The sequence below is a fragment of the Callorhinchus milii genome, unplaced genomic scaffold (assembly GCF_018977255.1).
Source record: "Callorhinchus milii isolate IMCB2004 unplaced genomic scaffold, IMCB_Cmil_1.0 Scaffold27, whole genome shotgun sequence".
In the NCBI taxonomy this organism is placed as follows: Eukaryota; Metazoa; Chordata; class Chondrichthyes; order Chimaeriformes; family Callorhinchidae; genus Callorhinchus; species Callorhinchus milii.
The window spans coordinates 2103268-2127144 of NW_024704768.1; the positions used below are offsets into that span (position 1 = coordinate 2103268).

Sequence of the window (23877 nt, forward strand, 5' to 3'; positions counted from 1 at the left end):
GATCAGTTGGAAGAGGGAGGACAGCAACTTCACAACTAACACAGCATGAGGCATTGCCTTGAGGAGAGAAAATAAATGAATAATGACCCTTAACATAGCCTATATAACATCGAAGCATCTCTCAGTGCTTCTCAGGTAATTGCTTTCAAGTGTAGTGACTTGTTTATTGAAGGGAAAGAAAAAGGAATCACATTTTCAACATCTATTGTAGCTTTTCACTGTACTTTTAGGAGTCAATCATGATTCAAGTCTTTTTGAAGCAAGCTATGATTGAGTAAGATTAATTATAAATTGCTTTGATGTGACACGCACAGTATTCCTCGAAGGCAAACTTGTTCCTTTTAAAGAACCGCACGTACTCGTTGTCAAATTCAATTTTTTTATTATTTACATTATTTGAAAATTAAAGTATGCAGTGGAACCTTTGATCTTGAAACATTTATCTTGATTCCCAGAAAATGCACATGAATGGTTGTAAGGTGCATTAGGTGAAACGGTAAAATGTTACCATATTTGAAACTGAATGAATATTCAGTGGCTGAGAAATAACTCCTTGGGCCTGTTCCAAGACCATTTTGATCATTTCCTCTCTCCCTACTGCCAAAACCCTCCTAAAACATATTGTTTCAATCCTCCTTTTACAACATCCTTAATTCTTCCTTCCTTCTCCCTGCTTGGTGTTCTTTAGCATATTTGTTAAGCATCTTCACAAAGGGTGCTAAGTAAATGCAAGTTGTTATACAGAAGTACAGATGGTAATGCATGAAGAAAATATTTTGAGTGATTTGACTTTATAATCCACAGTTGAAAAAAATGCGGTATAAACTCAGCATAACAATAGGTCTTTAAAAGAGAATAATAATCCCTGCATTTGACATAGCTCCTTATCACATCTTCAACACGTCCCAAAGCGCATCACAGAGTATACTGTAAAGTGAATTGATCTAAATCTTCACATACAACTATGAAAAACAAACTGTACGTGCCATTTTCCTGTGTTCAAAGTTGAGTTATTAAATTTAGCACAAACTTTTGCAACTTTATTTTTCTGATTTTATTTTATTTTCATTTAGAGTCAACTGTCTTTAAGAACCCAACTAATCTGGTTAATGTACGGTCACCTGTCGTAAACATTTGATATAGCGCTTTTCACATTTTCTAGACATCTCAAAGCGCTTCACAAAATATGCTGTAAAGTGAATTGACCGTATATTTGTGGGCGAAACGCGGCAGCCAATTGCGCACAGCAGTGTCCCACAAACAGTCATGGATTGAAAATGACCAATTTATTATTGTTTTGTTTTGGAGGGATTATTATTAGGCGTGGAAACGTGCCCAAGGTTTCGCCCTCTGCCTGGAATTGAACCCAGGTGTCTCGCTTGCAAAGCGAGTGCTCTAACCACTGAGCTACAGGACTCCACAAAGAAGATCAAATCAACTATAAATAAAAGATTCAATCACAAATCAAATCTTAAAAAACCCTTATGAAGTTTAATTTGCACATTTTCCCCAAATGTATGGTAAAATAAACTTGCACCTTCCAGCCTTTGTAATTAAAACATCACATTATCTTTTGCATCATTTTAAAATCACAATTGATTCATACTTGCAAATCATCTCATTAAATTCACCATAGATTGCCGCATATTACATAGTATAGATGCATTGCTAATGCATCTGAATCCTCTACCAACTTTAGGTTGACATTTGTTATAGCCCACAGCAAGTTAAGTTTTGTGCATGTTCAGGAAATGTCAAACGCACTCCAAAGTTAGTTAATGATATGCCAATTAAATTCTTTAAAATAAAATGGAGGGGGTTGGATGCTGCAGTGGATTAACCTGGGTTTGTGTCTGTGATCTGGGTTTCAATCCAGACCACATCAATTCTCCTCTTTCTCCTTTTGCTTGGAAGGGTTTTATGTGAAATTAGTTTGGGTTAGTGTCACAGAACTTCACTCAAACCTTTCAAATTTAAAGAATTATTTAATAAAGAAAGACATTGCTACTAAAAAAAACTTGTTTCTAATTTAAAATAAGACAAATTCAAAAAGACAATTAACTTTTGCTTGAAACGTAATGAGTTCAGAATGCAGGATTTTTTTTCAGTGAACAAGAATTATTATTTACAAATATGTTAGCACAGTTTATTTAATATATTTATATTGTACTTTCCAACTTGTGCATCAGTGATTTGTACCTGCACTTCAGTTCTCATCTTCTGCCACCACCATCGCCTTCTGAAATGGGCATTCTGGATATCAATTTGGACAAGGCTGCTCCATCTGTGTTATGGCTGTACCTAGATTTTAAATGTAGGATGCTCTCAAAATTTACCTCTAATTTTCTTAGGCTCGGTCACTGCAGCTGCATACAATCAATAAAGTCCATGTTACAGAAGACATTGTATTAGTCTGAAAATGTTGTTCAGAACTTGGAATGAATTCTAAAATCGTAATTTGGGAGATGGCTAATTTTATCCAAATAGTATTTGTTAACCAGAGCATTTATAAAAAACGACTTTTCAGTTTTTAGCATTTTTTCTGGGAAACTCAGGTTATTTGGAATGAGGCAAAATCCCAGAGTCTCAATAGGATGTTGACTGCCGAATTTTTCAAACACACAGCGGAAAATGTACTTAATTATGACAGTGACTAGAAAGTCCCATAGCCAGTAATTCTTTGTTACATTCCTATGGGTGAAATAGGCATTGCAGAGCTCATAAAAATCAGAGTTGCTGTGCGAAGCAACTATTTCTTTCACTGTAAAAAAAATGGATTTATTGTTCTGAATATAAAGTATTAGTTGTACCGGAATTTTGCTGAAGTTGAGATTTAGCAGTGGATTATTGCATTTATACAGTTAAACAATTGTACGAAAGCAACCTTAAAGTGACATTTCACATCACGAACACCACTGGTGCGCACAGCAGCTGCATCTGAGAAACTAGCTGAAGTACCTTTTATTATTACACTTTATTCTCGCTCCTCGATCTTATTGATGGATTGCGAAGGAAACGTGATAAAGAAACATTCATTTCTTAATTGACTTAAGACTGGTAGTGTCTGTGCAGCAACTATGGACTTTGAATGCCGACTTGAGTTCCAATGTTACCCATTTTTTTAATTTAACAGAATAGGTTTGCATGGAAATCGGTATGAAAGAATTAGGAATCTAAGTCTCAGGCTTAGAAAGGCTTGTATACAGTTTTAAATTGGACTTCAGTGCACACGTTTGGCATTTTTATCTGCAGGTGTAATGTGTTACATGATAGATTAGATTAGTTTTCTCCCTGACCAGGTCTCCCTTTCTGCCTCCAAAGCAAGACTGTAAATATAATTAAAATTATGCAAATATATATTCCAGACCATGGGTGGTAAGGTTAGATCCTAATAAAAAATCACATTACACAAGAGGGGTGCAGTTCAAATTCATATAGGACATGATCTGCACATGTTTTTACATCTAGGCTTGACTCCGCCAACTCCCTGCTTATCAGCCTTCCCAACTCTTCCCTCCACAAGCTGCAGCTCATCCAGAACTCTGCAGCTCATGCCCTCCCCTGCACCAGGCTCCATGATCCCATCATATCCACCCTCACCCAGCTCCACTGGCTCCCCATCCCTCAGAGGATCTAGTTCAAAATCCGCGTCCTCACCTTCAAGGTCCTCCAACAACAACAACAAGATTCCATTTCTATAGCGCCTTTCACGACGGGAGGACGTCCCAAGGCACTGGACAGAGTACAGCAATTCAGACCCGAGCTGGAGTTGGGGCGGTAAGGGAGGGGAGAGTAAGGGGGGTGCCTGACGGCATGATCGAAGTGGAGGGTCTTGAGGCGGGACTTGAAGGAGGCTAAGGAAGGGGCGAGGCGGAGTGACTGGGAGATGGAATTCCAGAGGTCGGAGGCAGAGTGGCTGAAGGGTCTCCCACCAATGGTGGGACGGGTGGGGCGGGGTCGTGGAGCAAGCCAGAGCCGGCTGAGTGGAGGGAATGGGTGGGTTGGTAGGGGGTTAGGAGGTCATAGAGGGGCGAGGCCATGAAGGGCTTTGTATGTGAGGACCAGGATCTTGAACTGGATCCTCTGAAGGATAGGGAGCCAGTGGAGTCGGGCGAGAGTGGGGGGAAATGGGGTCACGGAGTTTTGTGCGGGAGAGGACACAGGTTGCAGAGTTCTGGATTATCTGTAGCCTATGGAGGGAGGAGTTGGGAAAGCCGACAAAGCTGGACGTTTGCGTAGTCGAGCCTGGAGGTGATGAAGGCACGAACAAGAGTTTCAGCGGCCTGAGGAAGTGAGGTAGTGGCAGAGTCGGGCGATGTTACGGAGGTGAGGGAAGGCAGAGCGGGTCATGGCTTGAATGTGGGGGTGAAAAGATAGTTGAAGGTCGAACAAGACACCTCGGTTCCTGACTGACTGGTGAGCTGTAATGTGCAACCATGGAGGTTGATGTTGCCAGAACCTGAGGTGCAGAGGCGCTGGCGCGAGGCAATCAGGAGGGCCTCAGTCTTGTTCACATACAACTGTAGGAAATTTGCCCTCATCCAGGACTTGATGTCCGACAGGCAGTCTGTCAGGACAGCACCTGGAGTTGAGGGTGGAGGCAGAAAAATAGAGTTGGGTACATGTGGAAGTTGACCCCATGTCTGCGGATGATGTCACCAAGGGGGAGCATGTAGATATTAAAGAGGAGAAGGCCAAGGACAGAGCCTTGGGGGACGCCAGATGTGACAGCCTTGCCCTCTCCTACTTCTCTGACCTGCTAACTCCTTATTAACCTGCATGCCCCCTCCGCTCAGCAGGGTCCGGCTTGCTCCATATCCCCCGCCCGGCGCGCCCCACCATCGGTGGTTCAGATTTCAGTCTCTCTGCCTCCATCCCACATTCCTTTCGCTTCGATCCCTCCCTTGCCTCCTTCAAGGCACACCTCAAGACCGTCCTCTTTGACCGTGCCTTCAGCCACCCTCTTACTCTCTCTGTCCTCCATCGTTCCTGATCCCAAACCCACCCCCCTCACCCACGCTCGGGTCCTAATCCCTAACTCCTGATCCTTAACTTTATACCTTGGGACGTCATCTCGACTTGAAAGGAGCTTTACAAGTGTAATTTTGTATTTCATATAGGACATGTTCTGCACATGTGAATTATGGGCGTAAAGTTCATGAAAGCTTTACAAATTGTAACAATTAGTGGAAGGGAAATTAGGTTAAATTATACTAAATCCACATCTGAAATTGCTGTACATTTTTCATTAATATGTAACTTCTTATTTGGGAATCTGAGGAATGTTTCCATGCCTTGGGGATTATAGAGATTGACCCAGGTCCCTACTAAATTCAGTTGAACACAATAAAACATAGCCAATGTAATCTCGTCATTTCCATGATCTGTGAAGACCTCTAACTGCCTTGGAAAGACGATTTCGTTGTCATCACAGTTATAAAGGTACACTGTGGTAGTCAACCTGATGAGAAATAGTTTGGCAGGGAAGCAGATTTATAAACTAGTTTATTTGGAGGGAAATATGAGTTTATGAGGACATGGGTTTTCATTATAAATAGCTGTCAGGATTCATCTTTTTTTCCAAAGACTGAAATTTTATTACAAAATCAGCAACCAATATACAGAAAATCAGACAAACTGCAGTACATGTACGTCCATATATATATATACATAAGGGGTTGAGAGTGTCTCCTTAGAGCCTTTACATGGATACTAAGCATGTAACGGGTTGCTAACTGTATACAATAATAATATTGGGTGACTCGTAACCTTTTCAACAGCCAATGACACAACACTGAGTCCTAGCTTGTCCAATTTGATTTTTGAATTTTGCTTTGTCTGTACAGCGCGTTTTTTTTCTCTAATGACTTGTTTTGACTTGAGTTATTCAGGTGCAAGATTGGGCAGATAAATAAAAAAAATACTGGTTAATCATTTCCAAGAAACATTTGGTTCAACGTGAGACTGGAAGGAGTAGTTACCAGGACTGAGTCAGCAATTTGTGAGAATGCAGTGAACCAAGAATCATTGAACTATACCTGGGGGGAATGGGAAAGTACTGTCGCATTTAGAAGCTGGGCCATCAAAGGAGGTTACAGAACTTATTTATTATTCCTTAAAGAGAGACCTCACTGCTTGTTGAGCTCCCACCTCCATTAGTTCAGCAGAAGATAAGTTGGTAATTAATGGCTAAAATTTTTTTTTAAAAAAAAGGAATTTAAGAGCTGTTGACATTTCTATGCCACAATTTGGTAGGTATGTTTCACCATTTCATCCCACGCGAGAGTAAGAAAAAGGTTTCCCATCACCACCCTATGGGCCTGCCATTCCAGTGCAGCTAAGGGAAGATCAACCAAGTTACTTTTTCAATAGGGAAAAACCTCTCCGACCTGATGTGCAACAGCTGTATGATCGGTATAAATGAGAAGATCATTTTCCTAATCACCAATGAATAATGGTGCAGTGACATAACCCATTATTGATTACCTCTTCAATCACCGTTGCCCCCTATCGTGTTACTGTGATGCTGGGCTTCTCATGTCGAGCAGAGGCCTGAACTGTGTTTAGCTGTAAGATTATATCACGCATTCTCATTCACTGTGTGAACAATAAGGGGATTGTCTCATGATGTGAAACTGTTCCACCTCCTGGCTCAGGAGTTAGGGAAGCACTTTTTTTGCTCGTTGAAGCTACAGGTACTTTCAAAATGCCTACCTTCGGGAACGCTTCCTGTTGTTGGAGAGGTGCTACATTTCTTGTAATTTTCAACCAGTTTTATAATAATAATAATCCTTGCATTTGATGTAGCGCTTTTCACGTCGGGAGGACGTCCCAAAGCGCTTCACAGAACACACTGTAAAGTGAATTGACTGTATATTTGTGGGCGAACGCGGCAGCCAATTGCGCACAGCAATGTCCCACAAACAGTCGTAGATTGAAAATGACCAATTTATTATTGTTTTTGGTTTTGGAGGGATTATTATTAGGCTCTGTGTGGAGTAAGGAAACTTGCCCAAGGTTTCGCCCTCTGCCTGGAATTGATCTCAGGTCTCTCGCTTGCAAAGCGAGTGCTCTAACCACTGAGCTACAGGACTCCACGAGTTTTGTAACAAATTGTAAGGAATGTACTGTTATGATATTATGATGCTAACAAGCCTAGTTAATGTCCCGTCTTACGATGCAGTCACACAAGTATTCACTAAATTGAATTTCAAATACAGCTTTCGCCCATTATCGTAACTGAATGCTTAAAGAATCCTAATTTAACTAACTGAATAAAATATAATTTCTCATGATGCAATGTAAACTGGGAGAATCAGAAAAAATAAATATGCACAGATTTCAGCTAAAATCATCTGTTGAATCCTATCAATAAATCATCAGCTTAATAATAATAATCCTGGCATTTGATACAGCGCCTCATCACGTCTTCAAGACGTCTCAAGCGCTTCACAGAATACTGTAAAGTAAATTGACTGTATATTTTGTGGGAGAAAAACGCAGCAGCCAATTGGGCACAGTAGTGTCCCACAAACAGTCATGGACTGAGGCTTCGAGATAAAGAAAGCATGAATCCACAATGTATTTGAGCAAGTTAAAAAACAAAACATTTAAAAAAACACTATTGTAAAGCAGTAAGGATGAGATACTCCACTTACTGGAGTAAGTGGTACTGGAGAATGTAGAAAAACAAAAGCCAGCATATATTGAAATAGTTGATCGAAACTTTAGTAACTAAGAATTTATAGTTTATTCAAACCCAAATAAAATGAGTGAAGCTCTGACGTGCTGGATGCTCATAATAGCCTTTAGTTTCAGCTGGTTTATGTTCTCCTCCATCTTATTTCAGATTTTAATAATAATTATCCTTGCCTTTGATAACGCCTTATCATGTCATTGAGACGTCACAAAGCACTTCACAGGATATATTGTAAAGTGTGTATAATATTTATATGCAAAAGTACAGGCATAATTTTTTGATCAGGGTTTATAATCAAACGTCAATGTTTTGAGCCCATTTAACACAGTAAGCTTGACTTATTTTCCTGTTAAAATTTGGGAGATACTGTGCTAATGTAAAATACCACAAAGGAATGGGCTGTGGTCAGTGCCTACTATCCCTTATATTGTTGAATTTATATTGATAATATTCCCTTATATTATCCAGGTCAACAGGAGGAAGCAATGAGCTTCCCTAGAGTAGCAGATCAATCACAATACAATACAATAGAAAATTACATTTGTATAGCGCCTTTCACGTCAAGAGGACATCCCAAAGCTCTGGACAATCAGGGATTTGAACTCGAGCAGGGGGTTGGAAGCAGATAGGGTGCAGGGCAGGGAGGGTAGCAGGGTGACCGAAGGCGCGGTCGAAGAGGAAGGGCTTGAGATGTGCCTTGAAGGAGGCAAGGGAGGGATTGAGGCGAAAGGAATGTGGGATCGAGTTCCAAAGGATGGGGGCAGAGAGACTGAACGCCCAAAAGCCGATGGCGAGGCGGGCTGGGCAGGGGACGTGGAGCAGGCCGCAGCCTGCTGAGCGGAGACAGATAGCAGAATACTCTCATGCACTTCCCATTTACTGGCTCAAAACATTGGCAGAGGTGGGGAGGAAAAGGAATGAGGGAAACATAAGGATTCATACTCTTGAAAATAATTTCTGGTCAAGTTTCTTACAGCTTTGTAACGCACTACACATTTATTTGCACGGTGTGAATCCCACAACTGGAAAGAAAACGGATGTGCCCTTAGCAAATACCATCAACCAAAATAAGGATGATCATTTTGAAAATTATAATCAGGACACACCTTTTGTACAAGTTTATAGTCTGTGCTGTAGAAAGCAATGAATATACATATCACTTTAAATGGCTTTGCACACAGCCAGGCAGCATGACTCTGAGTGTGTTCCGTGTAACAGAGTTTTGATGGGTCGTACAGGCAAGGCTTGTTCTTCTTCGCATGGTTAGTTTTCTCATACTCGATCCGACAGTTAAACATCTTGGAGCTCTTGGGTTCAATAGTTGATTGGTGCACCAAGTCAAACTCAACGACTTTGGATGGTGGAACAATACTCACAGAGACGTTCCCTAAACTTGATGAATTGTGTCTGAAATAGACGCTGAAAGTCCCATTGACGTGGTCCACTATTTTCCCAGTCACCAGCAGATTGAACTTGACTGTTTTGACGCTGAAGTAGAAATCGCCCCACCCAAAGATTTTTTTGCTTTTCCCAGATTTCATCGACAGTTTCCGCTTTGATCGACTGTTGACATGTTGAACGTTGGTTTGATTTTTTGACCAATTCCAGCGACCCGGCGACATTTGGGTGGGTGAATTATGAAGGTCAGTCATTGATTGGGGGGATTCTTGAACAAACATCCTGACTGGATTCAAGGGCTGTGTCTGTACCCCAGCATATCCAAAATTTTTAACACTTCCTGTTGTTACAAAGTCGAGAAAATCCAGTGTTCTTGTGACACGAACTTCAGCGCCCACAATCTATCAGTTGAGAAAAAAAATCAAAGTGTTAAACCATCACCTGGACTAGAAGCAGCTTGCAGGGTTAGGCAAACATGTATGTAAGATATGATTCACATGTGGTGAATTGTATTACAAAATAAGTGTGATTTGTTAAGTTCATCTCAACCCTCAGATCGATGCTGTCTTGAAATATGCTGTTTGTGAGACCAAATGTAGAATTCATAGGATATGGATCACAGTGTTCACGAATGGCTTGGAGGAGAGAACTTCTGATACTGTATTGTCAAATTTATAAGCTACATGATCAGGTGTATAGGGAGGATAAATAGCATTCAGTCAGATCCCGACCAATTGTTATGATACAGACAAGGCAGATGGATTCTAATGCAAATAACTGTAACGTGATACACTGTGGAATAAATTGAGTACACAATGATGGATGGTCGATTTAGCAGAGGTGGAGAAAAGGATTTAGGCATGATTATTGATCATTTACTGAAGGTTTTCAAATAACACAAAGCTGTTGTCAACAAAGCTGATAAAATACTAGGTTACATCTAGAGGGCATTTGACTGTAAGTTAGGTCACTGGTTAGACCACATTTGGAATATTGTGTGCAGTTCTGAATACTTTTAACTTTAGAAGGACATAATCATTGGAAAGGTTCAGCGATAAGCAGCTTGGATAATTCCAGACTCTTAAATTATAAGGAAAGGGTCACAAGCGTTGAATTTGTTTCTTCAATCCTGACCTTTCACTCTGCATTTACACCACGTGTTATGCAGTGATTTGCCATAATTTTAGCGCTGATTCACTGCAAGATACGCGCGGTATAAATCAAGGTTGAGCCATCAGAATCAGCAACCGGCTGGCTTTAAAAAAAGAAACAGCTGTCAGCGAGGAACCAGCCTGATGGGACCCAATGATATAAAACTGTCAGCTTGGCTCAGTTGGTTGCACTTTTGCCTCTGTGATAGAAGGCTGTGGGTTCAACTTTAGGATTGACACGCCACTGCAATACTGCAGAGAGCTGCATTATACGATGGTCTAATGAGGTGTTACACCAAGATCCCTGTCTGATATTGAAGATCCCGTAGCACAATTCAAGAAGGAAGTTGTCTCAGTTTCTTGGTCAATACTTCCCTAGATTAATCATGTTATCATGGTTGTGGATCTTAGTGCCACACAAAATGGCTGTCACATTTGCCTACAAAAATGTCACTGCACTTGACACAAGCTGCTTGTGAAGTCTTTTGAGATGAATTATAGGCACTGTAACAAGTGAAAGGACTATTTATTATCCAAAAAGATCTGAATTTAAAATACATCCACATGTAAATTAATGTCTAGTGAGGTTAGAAACAGCTTCATAAATGATAATAACAATAATACAACCAAATTAATCATAGTTGTTCATTTTTGGGGAGTGACCTAGTTAACTAGTTAATGGACATTTCATGATAGCTGTTTATTTGGCTCTCGGTAGGTCAGTTGTGGTTAATAAATAGGTTGGAGCATCTTTGTGCAGGTGGGACTGGTCTGATCAGTGAGGCATCAGACTGGCCCATCAATCACAGTCTCTTAGATGAGACAGACTTCTGGTCTGCTGACTATACTCATCTAGGCATAAAAGATCCGTTTTCATCAGCATATGGATACGCCCCAAGGAGGCACGTTTCGTTACACAATGTGCAATAGTGCTGAAACAGAATCCAGAGATAAAGAACTGAGTATATGCTTATAAAATAGAGAATAAATTGCTTCGCTGTCCACAGCACTTAGTAATATTAAAAAATTTCCACCGTGCAGAATCATTTTATTTTCCTGCTGCATTTCACATCCTGTTAAATAGCCTTAGTCACATTGGCTGAGGGAGTAGGGGAGGGTGGAGGGAGAATTACATACGACGAAAAAAAACTTAGAACATTCCATACTTAAGAAAGCACACTGGAGTGTTAGTACAGTATTTAACTCCAGTCAGACCTAAGAGTTACTGCAGGTAACAGAGGTGACAACTTGTGAGTTAACTGAAAGGATAAATGGACCCTTTAGACTAAATTAATTTGCATAGAGTCCAATGAACACATGGGATGAATACAGGCTGCCTAGAGACAGTGCAAGTGGGTCATGTTGACAAATTTAAGAGCGAGATGGATAGATTATTGGCAAAAAAAAGAAGCCATTGCAGAGATTAGACATTTTGGGTGATATTACTTAAACTTTGAGACCAGCCTGTGCATGACTCAGAGCTTGGCTCTAATTATGGGCATAATGTGCTATGGAATGTACCCATGCAGAATTGGAGACTCAATTTCTAATGTGAAATAAAACAATTTCTGCCCTCAGTCTAGCCCAGGTTTGAATCCAGCTCTGAGAATTAAAAAGAATAATATTCTGACACTCTATGCTACCTTTCCTTTTATCAATTTTTCTGCTGTCACTGGAATAATCCAATTTGTTTTATTAACACCATGCACATCCATATGGATATAGCCCACTCTCCCAGTCGATGAAGCCTTAATCTCTGAAATAAAGTGTAAATTGTCAAAAAGCTGGCAGGTACAAAGTTATTAGAAAATGGAGAGGAAGAATAAAAGGGTTTTTTTCGATTCAGTCTCAGGGGGTCTATTAGAATAATTACTCCCTTTAGGCAAGATTGAGGTTTATTGTGTGAATATATTCACAGCTGGTAGCCCCCTGATTGTTTTATTGAGGTCTATTACTCTGCCCTAGCTCTAACTCCAGGATCATTTAAATGAATTAGCTTCAAACTTCCTGTCATACTCCACCATATTTTAATATCCTATATGAATATTTACTTGCATGCACACTTGATTTACTGATGCATGTCGGGGAAAAAATATCGAGAGAGGCCATCAACTCCAATTCTAGTCAAGGGAGAATGACAGAGATACATTACCTGGATCGCTGTGGGGGTGGACAACAGTCAGAACTGAGCAGATTAAAATTTCAATCACATTTTAAAACTGTGCAAAATGCCTTGTTAATGCAGTGACATGGAATTAAAATGTGACCTTTAAGTCGGTTATGTTTGTTTCAGTGTTTTATTGGAAGAAGAGGGTGTTAACTCCTGAAGCGTTGATGTCCTATTAGGATTTCACACTTGCTTAAAAAGGGATTGTCAACAAGCCTGCAGATTTAGAACACCAACGTACAGTGGTGCGGAGAGGTGAGGTTGCAGGCTGAGCTCCCAAGCTCAGCTGTGTCTTAGTTAAGATCTGATGGTCTTTATAAGATGGGAAAGAAAATAAGTCTTCCCTAGTCCATTCTCAAATCACCAATGCAGAGCAGCATTGGCAGAAGCGTGGGAGAAATCCTTCCCATCAAGTCAAGTCACAGATGGAGCACAATAGTAAACAGAAGTAGAACTGGGCTACAAAAAAAGTTAAATTAATGTAGGTTTCCAAACTTTTCAAGTGCCTATTTTAATCCTAGAACATTACCATTACAGTAACGCAAGTATTGTCAGCATCTACGTAAGGTGAAACTCTATAACTGGCCCCTGGGATAAGTAGTAAACCCTACATAACTAGTCACTCATTCATTATTCGGCTATTCGAGTACTTTGTACTTTCAAGATACTGTAGTTCGGATAATTAGTCAACTCTGATGAATAATCATTTGAGCTATTTCCCTTGGGGTAATGAGTTATCAGAGATTCACTGTAATAAATGACTGTAATGCTAGGTTGCATTTCCAGCGTAATAGTGTGCAAGCTAAAATCTTTCTAACCTGGCCAGCTCAGAGAGTGCAGAATACTGAAGATACCAGTAAAATACTTGCCAAAGCCTTAAAGTAATACAAAATTGTGCGATAGATGCAGGATCTTTGAAATACATCATTGACACTTGCTGGATAGGTGTTAGTGATTTATAAGGAATAAAGTGCTAAACAAAGAAAAATGGACAACTGGAAGATTATAAAGCAAAAGTGTGACTGAAAGTTTCAGATAATATCAAAGCATGATAGCAAAGTGAGCAATATATGTCTCACGTGAATTGAGATATAGCCTTGAGGATATTTTCCATTAGCTATCCATTTTATAATCAATACTGTGAACTTAATGCAGTGCGTTTCATTCTGTTTGAGGACTTTTGGGGGAGCTGCTGTCAGTCCCCTTGTTGCCATCCCAAGCTGTTGCTAATGGAAGATCACGTTTGCATAGAAAGATAAAGTACTTCAGAATCTCTGAAGAAAACATGGGCTTTGATGAATGGAAAATAACAACATCCATGTTATTACAAGCAACCAGGGAATAATCTTGGTAATTAATGTGCAGTTCTATTGTGTGTTGCGTTTGTGGACTATGAAACTGTACTCTTCTAATCAACTCAATTTAAAGTGTGACATCGAATTTGCATGAGAAGTGAATTTGGAAACGCTCAGTCATGATCAACACGATAGGACAACTCTACGTAAAAAGGAGTGATCCCAAGCCACAGAGCAGAGATTCACTTTCTGCAGTTGGTTATGTCCGGTGCTGAGATAAAAGAGACTTCATTCAGGATTGTCTAAAAGGCTGATTCCAATCACCTTGTATTTTAACCAGCAACAGTGGATGCAGTGGGTGGTCGCTTCAATTCATTAGATCAGAATACAAGGTCTGACTGTTGGATAACCCATTTGCTAAACTAGAATGAATGCTGTCAAACACTCGTCTTAAACACAATAGATACAATTATCAATTAAAATTGCTCAACTGAACAATCAAATTGGGGGAATTATTTTACAGTCTTAGACAGTGGATTTGTCAAAAGCCAATTCTCTGCATTGCTCTCCTTACAGTACTTTTATTGCAGGATAAATCACAGAATACATTGAATTATTCGTTCTATATCACATAACATCTTTAATATATTATTACCCATCGTATATATGTAAATTCCAGATCTAAGCACCCTAATAATTAAAAAGTAATGCATTTTCCTGGGTAGATTGAATATATGTAAAAAAAATTACATTATTTCCTGAAATCCAGTCGTCATGGGCAAGGTGGGTGGGCTGAATGTTTTTGGTTGGTATATTTCAACAAAATCCTGACCTCTTTTAAGCATTTTTGTAGACGGCTGACACAGCTAAATATGTAGGTCCAAGAAGAGAACAATTATAATCTCTCCATTTTGCTACTAATCACATTTCCATTGATGTGTTTGCAGGTTTTTTGCTGACTGCTACACTTCCTGTTAATCTTAGTGCCAATGGATTTTGGTTTATTAAACAGAATTATTATGTAGAAAATAATGGATGTGAGAGCAGAGATTTAAGGCAGTATTATAATCATGAAGAGGTCAATTAATGTCAATCTTTCAGAATGAAGTTTGGGGTGCTTTATTATAAATCCTAAGATGTTTCTGCATTTAACTATTTTCTATCAATTTGGGCTACAACTACACTGGAGTAAAACATGCCGATCCTATATGATTAGCAAACACATCTCTTCCTTAATTCGCAGGAAAAAAAGGATAATGTGCAAAATGGCAGATATCATTTGCAATTTCAAAAATATATCCCTCTTCCTCTGTGAACTTGGATTGCCTTTCTTCATATCTGTGGACAGTGGAAGATTAAAAAAAGTGCTAGTGGCTGAAGTATGGCATTTCATAAACTACTATGTGAAATGGAAATTAGGTTTAACATGAAAACTTGGTGAATGGCGACAATGCTATAAATTTTAAAATATATAATTCAAAAGCTATGTTAGGCAGGACTATAAGGATAGAGCTAATACCAGCTATGGTAAGGACAGTTGTCCTGCACATCATTTCTGGATGCTTGGAGGATCAGGAGAGGTACAAAGGAGAAAAGTCCTTTGGCCCACTTAATCTCAACATAGTATAATCATTCTTGCATTTGATATAGCGCCTTATCACATTGTTGAAACATCTCAAAGCACCTCACAGGATTTACCGTCAAGTGAATTGACTGTGAGCGAAAGATATTGGATCCTTCTCCAATATCCACCCAACCTTCTTAACTAACCTTGTTTACAACATTAAGCAGTTTCTTAAATGAGTCCAGTATCATGATACAGAAAGGCTTCTACTGTATTACCAAGAAAGAAATCCCAGATTTTCCATCGCTTTCAGCAAGTGATAGTATCACGATATTTGCACGGAGTGGCAAGTGATGACATTGCCAGAGCTCCATGGACAAGTGATGTGTGACAGCTTGGATTGGTACAGATCAGATTTTGTCACTCGTTCCACTCTTTGAACAGTCAATATGTGATCATTTCCCCAATTAGAAGTTAATCAAAAAAAATTTCTCTGGCAAGAAATACTCTATCCAGCATCAATGGCCCCAGAGCAGTTGAACTCCCTTGTTGATGACATTAAGTTTAAATGTCAACTGAAACCAAAATGAACATTTGGGGCACATGATTCGATTTCCTCATTCTACAACTGTAGTAAGGATGTAATAATAATAATACTTGCATTTGACATAGTGCCTTATCAGGTCTTCTAGACACCACATCACAGAATATACTGTAAAGCAAATTGACTCTGTGTTTTTGTTTCACTCCTCTGCCCACTGCTGGCTGAAACAAGCTAAATATCAGCAAGACAGAAGCCATACTCTTTGGCTTCCATTCAGCTTCTTCTCTCCTGCGGGTCTGAACTCCTCAACCTCCCCGGGCTCTCCCTCAGTCTCACCGAACCCACAACTTAGGCATCAGGTTCGATCCCCAGCTTTCCTTTCTACCCCACATCCATTCGTTGACCAGGAACGCTTTTTTCTACCTCCATCACATTGCAGCCTCCATCCGTACTTCACAACCAACGCAGCCAAAACCCTCGTCCACACCTTTCGTCACTTCCTGGCTGGACTATTCCAATGCCGTCCTCCCTGGTCTCCCCAGCTCCACCATACGCACAGTTCAATTAATTCAAAATTCCCCCATCCGGATACTCACCCACATGAAACTCCACACCCCCATCACACCAGTCCATGCCAGGCTTTGATGGCTCCCAATTATGGAACAGATTGATTTCAAGATCCTCTCACTCATTTTCTAATCTCTTCTGCCCCGGCACCTCCCTACCTATCCGATCTGCTTACCTACTCCGGCTGATTCCAGCCTCCTGCCTTCAGCCACTACACTCTGAAATTCTGGAACTCTCTCCTTCAGTCCCTCCATCTTGCCCCCTCCCTCCCTACTTCCAAATTCCACCTGAAGACTTTCCTTTTTGATCGTGCTGACGGTCACCTCCCTGTCCCCCTCCCTAGGTGTCAGACTCCCCCACTATCAAGCGCTCAGGGACACTACCCCAGAGAAGAAGGCTATATAAATGAAAATTGTTGTTGTAGATATGGTCTTAGATCCTTTTGTTTTTTCTAATTTAATTTCTCTACCATTCTTGTATTTTCTCCTCCTTTCTTCATAATTTGCATTGCCAGAACTTCAAAGCACTCTTCAACCCAAGTATGCAATGGTGCAATTTAGTAAATTATGGAAATTAGAGAAAGCTTCAAGCTGGTGATAACTCTGACTGTAATAACCTCTAATTATGAAACGCTCAACTGCTGTTAATAACACCCCAGGCACACAGTGTTCGGTGAATAGCGACTCTTCCTCATTTCCAGCATCAGGCTTGTACTGCTCAAGTTCTAAACTGATTAAGGCAACAACCTCTAAAATACGCTGGAGTGAGGAATTATAAAGAAGGGTTTATCTTAATCGTTCAATTCACTGGAGCAATATCACAAGCACAGCCAATTGAAAGTCCATGGGGTTATGGTGAAGACAGCTGTTGCATATACAAGTGCCTATTTACTTAAACAATGACTACTCTCAGTGAAGTTCTTCAGCAGTGCTTTGAGACCAAACAATTCCAACAAATTGTTCTGCGGCAGAGCAATGATGTTTGTGCAACGATATTCTTTTCTACAGAGCACTTGCCCCACGTTCACAGTCACAAGGTGAGTTCCCAATTTGAGCTGGGCTATCGTAGGAAGCTGAAGGTGGAAGCTCTCATTGATTAATGGAGAGCAGATTGGAACATGAGCTTCTAACGCATCTCCTAGACATTGGTTAAAGAGTGTCATCTGCCCACAATCTAAGCAGTAGAATGTTTCATGTTATAATAATAATAACAATCCTTGCATTTGATATAGCGCTTTTTCACGTCTTCTAGACATCTCAAAGCGCTTCACAGAATATACTGTAAGTGAATTGACTGTATATTTGCGAGCGAAATGCGGCAGCTAAATTGTGTACAGCAATGTCCCACAAATAGTCGAGGATTGAAGTGACCAATTTATTATTTTTTTTTCGTGAGGGATTATTATTAGGCGTGTGGAGTAAGGAAACTTGCCCAAGGTTTCGCCCTGCCGGAAATCGAACCCAGGTCTCTCGCTTGAGAGGCGAGTGCTCTAACCACTGAGCTACAGGACTCCACAGCTATAGGGGTTCTAGATGGAAGACAAACAATATTTGACAAAAATAGGCAGTCTTCCTTCTACAGATCACACAAAACTGATTCTATCACAGGCTCCCTATTCCCCCATCCTATCTCCAGGTAGACATTCTGCAAAAATACATCCTTAATCCCAAGGTAATCAAACAAAAACTCCACAATATTCATATCTGCAGGATTCCCTACTTACAAACTTTTTTGTGAATCTCACCAATTAGACCGAGCATGTTTATTAAGTGTTAAATGTGCGCATTTACACCTGACAGTTAAACCCAGCACAAACCTGCGAGCACTATGGATTGTCACTGTCACTCAAATGGGACATGAAGGTGACTGTGTGGAAAATACTGCACTGCTGCAGGTGGCGGTGCTGTTCTGCACCTCCTTTCGTGCCACGGAACATCATGGATTCCATGTTTTGTTTGTACGGCAGCAGTGTCTTTGGCAGAAGCCATGTGCTTGCCCATAGAAAAGGAGGGGAAATCAGAGGAAATCCTCCCACTGGACCTGCTGGTGTGATTTGCACACAGTAGGAACTGGATGGAGACTTCCCAAAACTCATTTCTAAGCATATGTACACTGGCAGCCTATCAGGTGGACTAAATTCCAATCCAGGTGTTTTTGTAATCAACATCTGGCACCAATAACACACTACTTGGGGGTAGTTCATTATAAACCATTCATGACTCAAACCTGAAATTGACTTGAGAATTTAGCAGCGTCCATTAATAAGCTATTGCCTCCTAACATGAGGTGTTGTGACCTAGGTTTTGTTGGTGTATTGGTGACAGTGCTCTTCATCGCCGCAAATCGCAGTGATAGATGTGTGACCACCAGTGCCTCACCCCTCATGATATGCTGCTCACAATTCTCTCTCCAGATACAAGATTAGAAATCTATATTTTATACCGGTAAAGATAGGTGTATTTCACATTTGAGTTGAGTAGAGTAGAAAATGTTAAATGCAGAACCCTTCCCTTTTCTACTGGTAAGACTGACATCTATTATAATCCTTTAGCAGCAAAGGATATGACAGATATCCAGCATCTTACATCAATGTATCTGGTTTCTGCAGTATACTTGTACACTGTACTCTCCTTATCTCTGGTGAATAATGTAAAACATCTGTCTCACTGCTATCGGCTATGTCACAGAGGTTTTGTGATAGAAAACGTGATGCTCGCTTTCAATTGCAAAACCAGCAACTACTGATATACTATATATAACTAAATAGTACAATAGCATTAAGGGAATTATAGATTTTAATATAAATCATATATTACAAGTCAAGGGGATAGGTTGCAACGAGAATCTCGCTTCTGGTTTATAATTCTGTTTGAACCTCTTGCAGGTTCCTGTGCCACTCTAAGCCAGGTATTATCTATTCATATAGCAGTCAGTGGAGAATAAAGAATGTTCTGTCATGAGATATATAGAGGAGCCCACACAGAGAGAACACAGGAAGGTATTACTTTTATCTGACACTGTGTGATGCTGACATCATAACTCATGAGCAACGAAGGCATGAGTGTGCAATCAGGGTCTCTCTTTACATAACAATGTGAGAGCTTTTATATCTTGAAGCTTTTTTAAAAATATGAATTAATTTGAGATTTTGAAATAGCTTGGAGCAAGAATTGTTCCTGTGCCAATGAGGCAAAGATGCTCTCTTAAGAAATGTCCTACTGGTAAAGCATAACCATTCATGATCTTAGTCAGAATTGCTGAGGACATTTTATACTCAGTCTCACACTGAGTTAAAGACCAAAACACATTGTAAATATTACAGATTACCAAAGTAAAATACTGAAACTTTCGCAATATGTTTGTCGTACGGTTGTATGACACCTATTCTAGTTCAGTCTAGAGCAGTCCCTTCACTATTTTGTCACTTGTGAGTTATGGCCTGGAGTAATTCTCAGCAGCAAAATAGGAGCAATGCTAACTGGCACCACATACCATGTACAATATCCTTCCGAAATGACTGGGTTGCCTTCTGTCATCTCTAGCTACTAAAATGGAAAGAGAAAATATCTCTTTTCATCTGACTGGCTAAAAATTCTGAAAAAGAAGGAAGCCACCTGAGAAACAGGGGAGGAGGAAGCAGTGGACCAAGGACCTGGAGCTATTAGCACGTCAGCATACACTGTTGAGAAGCATTTAAGGATTAAGTAATATGTCATCATTCTGTTCACTTAAAGAAAGGAATTCTAAAGGACGACGGAATTTTTACAGTGGAAATCTCCTGTCACATTTAATCAGCAGCCATCGGGAGATTTTAAACATTTAGAAGATTGTATTGCAATAGATATATTCAATGCAGATTGGTATAGATACCAGACACATAACTATTGGAGATAAGAATTTAAATATCCAGATAGATATTACACAGATATCTGAATGGTAAACATTTCCATTTTAACAGCTTGCTAACGTTATATCTGGAAAGATACTTAATTCGTAGAAACACAGATATCAGATATAGATTTCTTCACCCTTCACTGATTCCACATAATACAGCCTGATATTAGGCTGCAATCTACAGTGAAATGCTGATTCAGATCTGCGTTGAAGAAGACTTCTTCGTGATTGACAACATGAATTGAAGGATTTTCAGTTCATTTCATCCATAAAATACTCAGTCAATTCACTTTACAGTATATTCTGTGAAGCGCTTTGAGACGTCTCAACGACATGACAGGGCTCTATGTCAATTGCAAGGATTATTATTATTATCTTTACAGTCTCTTTAATCCCTTGCATTTTGTAACACATTCATTAAATGTTTTTCTAATTCTTTTTGTGAGACCCTAGCCCTTTATTCCCCCGCCGCTTTACTATATAATCTGAATTTGGAGCTCGCTGTCTGTCAGGCCATTCACATTCCACACTTTATACTGCAATAACTGCACTGATTATTTTCTTCCCATCATTTCCACACTTGTTTATTTGAATTTCAAAATCTAGTTTTTTTTTTTCCATTTTGTCCCCCTAATCTACTCATCCACAGTGTTTTATATGTCACCCACTCCCAGGTGGCTCTCAGTGGCATCCTGAAAGAGATGGCGGAGTAAGTCTGGGGATGCTAGCTTTATTCCACTTCCTAAGGGGAGGCATCTCAGCCCCTCAACACCTCATTCCAGAAATATGGTTGAGATTGGAACTTCAATGAGTGAAAGTCTGCACATCCTGCTCCATTTCAACCTAATACTTCAAAGAAATTTCAAAGAAAAATGTTCTCCCAGTTACCTTGCTTCATATTCTCGCTTCATCCAAAATTCACCTGCAAAACTCCAATGAATCGGCTTCTCATCTCGTTGTTTATAGGGCATTGCTGGAACAATGTCGTGTTTGCCTTCATAACACTGCTCCCTATATTTCTGATTAATCTCATTCAGTAAAGCGCTTTGAGATGTTTATTTTATGGGCAAGGCAATTTATAAATGCAAATTGTTGTTGTACTTACTTTTTTCCAAATTTACCCTTCACTGGGTCCGTAATTTATTCTATTTGTACGGCGGGTTTAATTTTAAACCCATTCTAACAGTAAATTATAATAAAATATGATCCCGGTCTCTCAAGCAGTGGTTCAGAAATGAGAATCAGTGAAGGGTGAACAAATACACAATGCCACAAAGCCTGCATGCTCTCGCATTTCTAACAGTTCCTAAAGCAATATGAGGGTCTCTCTGCATAATACATGGAAAAAGTATTGTCATGGATTATTTATAAATTGGCACCAAGGATATGATTTCATATTTCATTGCTTATGGCATAAAATAGATATATGGATGTAGCTGTTAGATACATAGATTAATACCAGCTACAGTGGACAGGTTTCTGCTTCACTGAGTCAATCAATCTTCTATTTTTATTTTCTTAACCCCCCAAATAATTTATTTATCAAACATCAGCTCTGCGATGTTATTACGTCGTTGTTGTGGCATTGTTGATTATTAAATTAATTAGTCAGAAACGTAACAAATCACTTTTGTTTCCAGGAGGCGTTTGAGTTGTTTTCGTGTCAGATATCTAACCTGATTGCAACTCAATCATTGCTTCGCATTAGTTTACTTAATTAGATTTTATCAACTGCCAATAAACAATGCAGCTAATTCACAGCGACCACGATCCCCAACAACAGAATATTTGCTGATTAATATTATTAAACATTATTGTCAGCCCCAATGAGAATTCCATTTCAAACCCCAGGCAAACAGGATATTGCTTTTTCATTCATTTGATTACTATTCTCACTTTAATGCATCAAATGGATTCACACTCAGATCCTTTAATTGCTTTTTTTTTCTCTCTCTCCTCAGACAAACACTTATTTAGTAAACTGACCAGAGCAAAGTGTCTCACCAAGTTTAAAGCCACATACTTGGCACTGGACGGATGATCTCGTTTCTCCAGGTAGCAAATCACAACACAACACCCTCTATATAATAAAATAATAATAATAATAATCCTTGCATTTGATTAAATATCATTAAACTGTGCCCCATTCCCCGGAAGGTTTCTCATCCACAACGCAGTTTAAAATCCTTCATCTGCTTTTCTCCCTCTTCGACTGTAAACACAGTGTGTGAGTTCTCTCTCTCCTTTTCTTTCCTCTCTCTACATTTTCGGTACATCTTCTCTCTCAGTTGTCCTCACAACTTTGGACCCCTTTTTTCCCCCCACCCCGATTTCTCTTGAAAGCAGTTCGTCTTCTTCCTTTGCTCTCACTATTTACAATCCTTATTAACCTCTTACCTGCAACACCACATCCAATATGGTCCCCCCCCCCCCCCACCTTCGCTTCCTCCCCCAACTCAAGCACTCCTTTCCACAGTTGTCCTTTATTTTATTTTTCCTCTCTTTTCTTTTTGTTCGTCTGCAAACTTCACTCACCGTTTGCACGACCCAGTGGAGGAGAATCAGAGCCAAACAGGGAAACTCCATCCTCTCCTTCTCCAGTTCAGCTCAACCTTCTCAGCTCAGCTCTCAGCTCAGCTCTCAGCTCAGCTCAACCTTCTCAGCTCTCAGCTCAGCTCTCAGCTCAGCTCAACCTTCTCAGTTCTCAGCTCTCAGTTCTCAGCTCTGTTCTCAGTTCTCAGCTCAGCTCTCAGTTCAGTTCAACCTTCTCAGCTCTCAGCTCTCAGCTCTCAGTAACTGAATCTGCTTCTCACCTGTGTCATAAAACAACACAGAGCCTCCACGTTCAAAACCGAGAAGGGAAAGCCACGGGACAGGTACAGCAGCGCACTCACTGCGAAAAACACAGAGAAGGGAAGTCAATAAAGTCTTCGCAAAACGTCCAGAGCAGAAAGAGAGAGAGAGAGACAGAGACAGACAGAGACAGACAGAGACAGACAGAGACAGACAGACAGACAGCCGCAGTACTTCAGATTCTCTGCGAAAGGTCTGAGCTTCAGCCACTCTCCAATTATTTATGGACCGCTTCACTGTCTAATGCGCAAACTCCGAGCAATCTTTAAGTCTCCCACAAACACACACACACACAAACACAAACATACAACACATACACAAACATACAACACATACACAAACACACACACAACACAAACACACACACAACACATACACAAACACACACAACACATACACAAATACACACACAACACATACACACACACAAACACACAACATACACAAACACACACACACACATACACAAACAAACAACATACACAAACACACACACCCCCACACACACAAGAAGAAGAAGAAAATTAATACGTTTGGGTTTTTTTCAGTGTTGCAAATCTGCGTTTGGCACTTCATACCGTTGAGTCTTATTGACGATGTGAGAGTTGGCGGATCAGTGCCCTTTCCATATTAAGGCGAATTATGGAGATATCAGTTCACATCCACATCTCACACTGTCATCGTTACACTAGTTTTTAAATCGTATTGTTTCCCCCCCTCCTCCCTCTCCCCCCCTCCCCCCACC

At 40.1% G+C, this 23877-nt stretch overlaps 1 protein-coding gene and 1 non-coding gene across 2 annotated transcripts; both read right to left on the reverse strand.

The window, feature by feature from the left end:
* Nucleotides 1-8661: 8661 nt before the first annotated feature.
* Nucleotides 8662-22872, reverse strand: LOC103189071 (neurexophilin-2). The gene is made up of 2 exons (XM_042344333.1): nt 22815-22872; nt 8662-9498 (listed from the first exon to the last, which is right to left on the reverse strand). The coding sequence occupies exons 1-2, from the start codon at nt 22863-22865 to the stop codon at nt 8758-8760; spliced, it is 792 nt and encodes a 263-aa protein (XP_042200267.1). The 5' UTR covers nt 22866-22872; the 3' UTR covers nt 8662-8757.
* Nucleotides 17825-17896, reverse strand: trnae-cuc. The gene has a single exon. It is a non-coding gene; the product is annotated as a tRNA-Glu (tRNA).
* Nucleotides 22873-23877: the final 1005 nt, after the last annotated feature.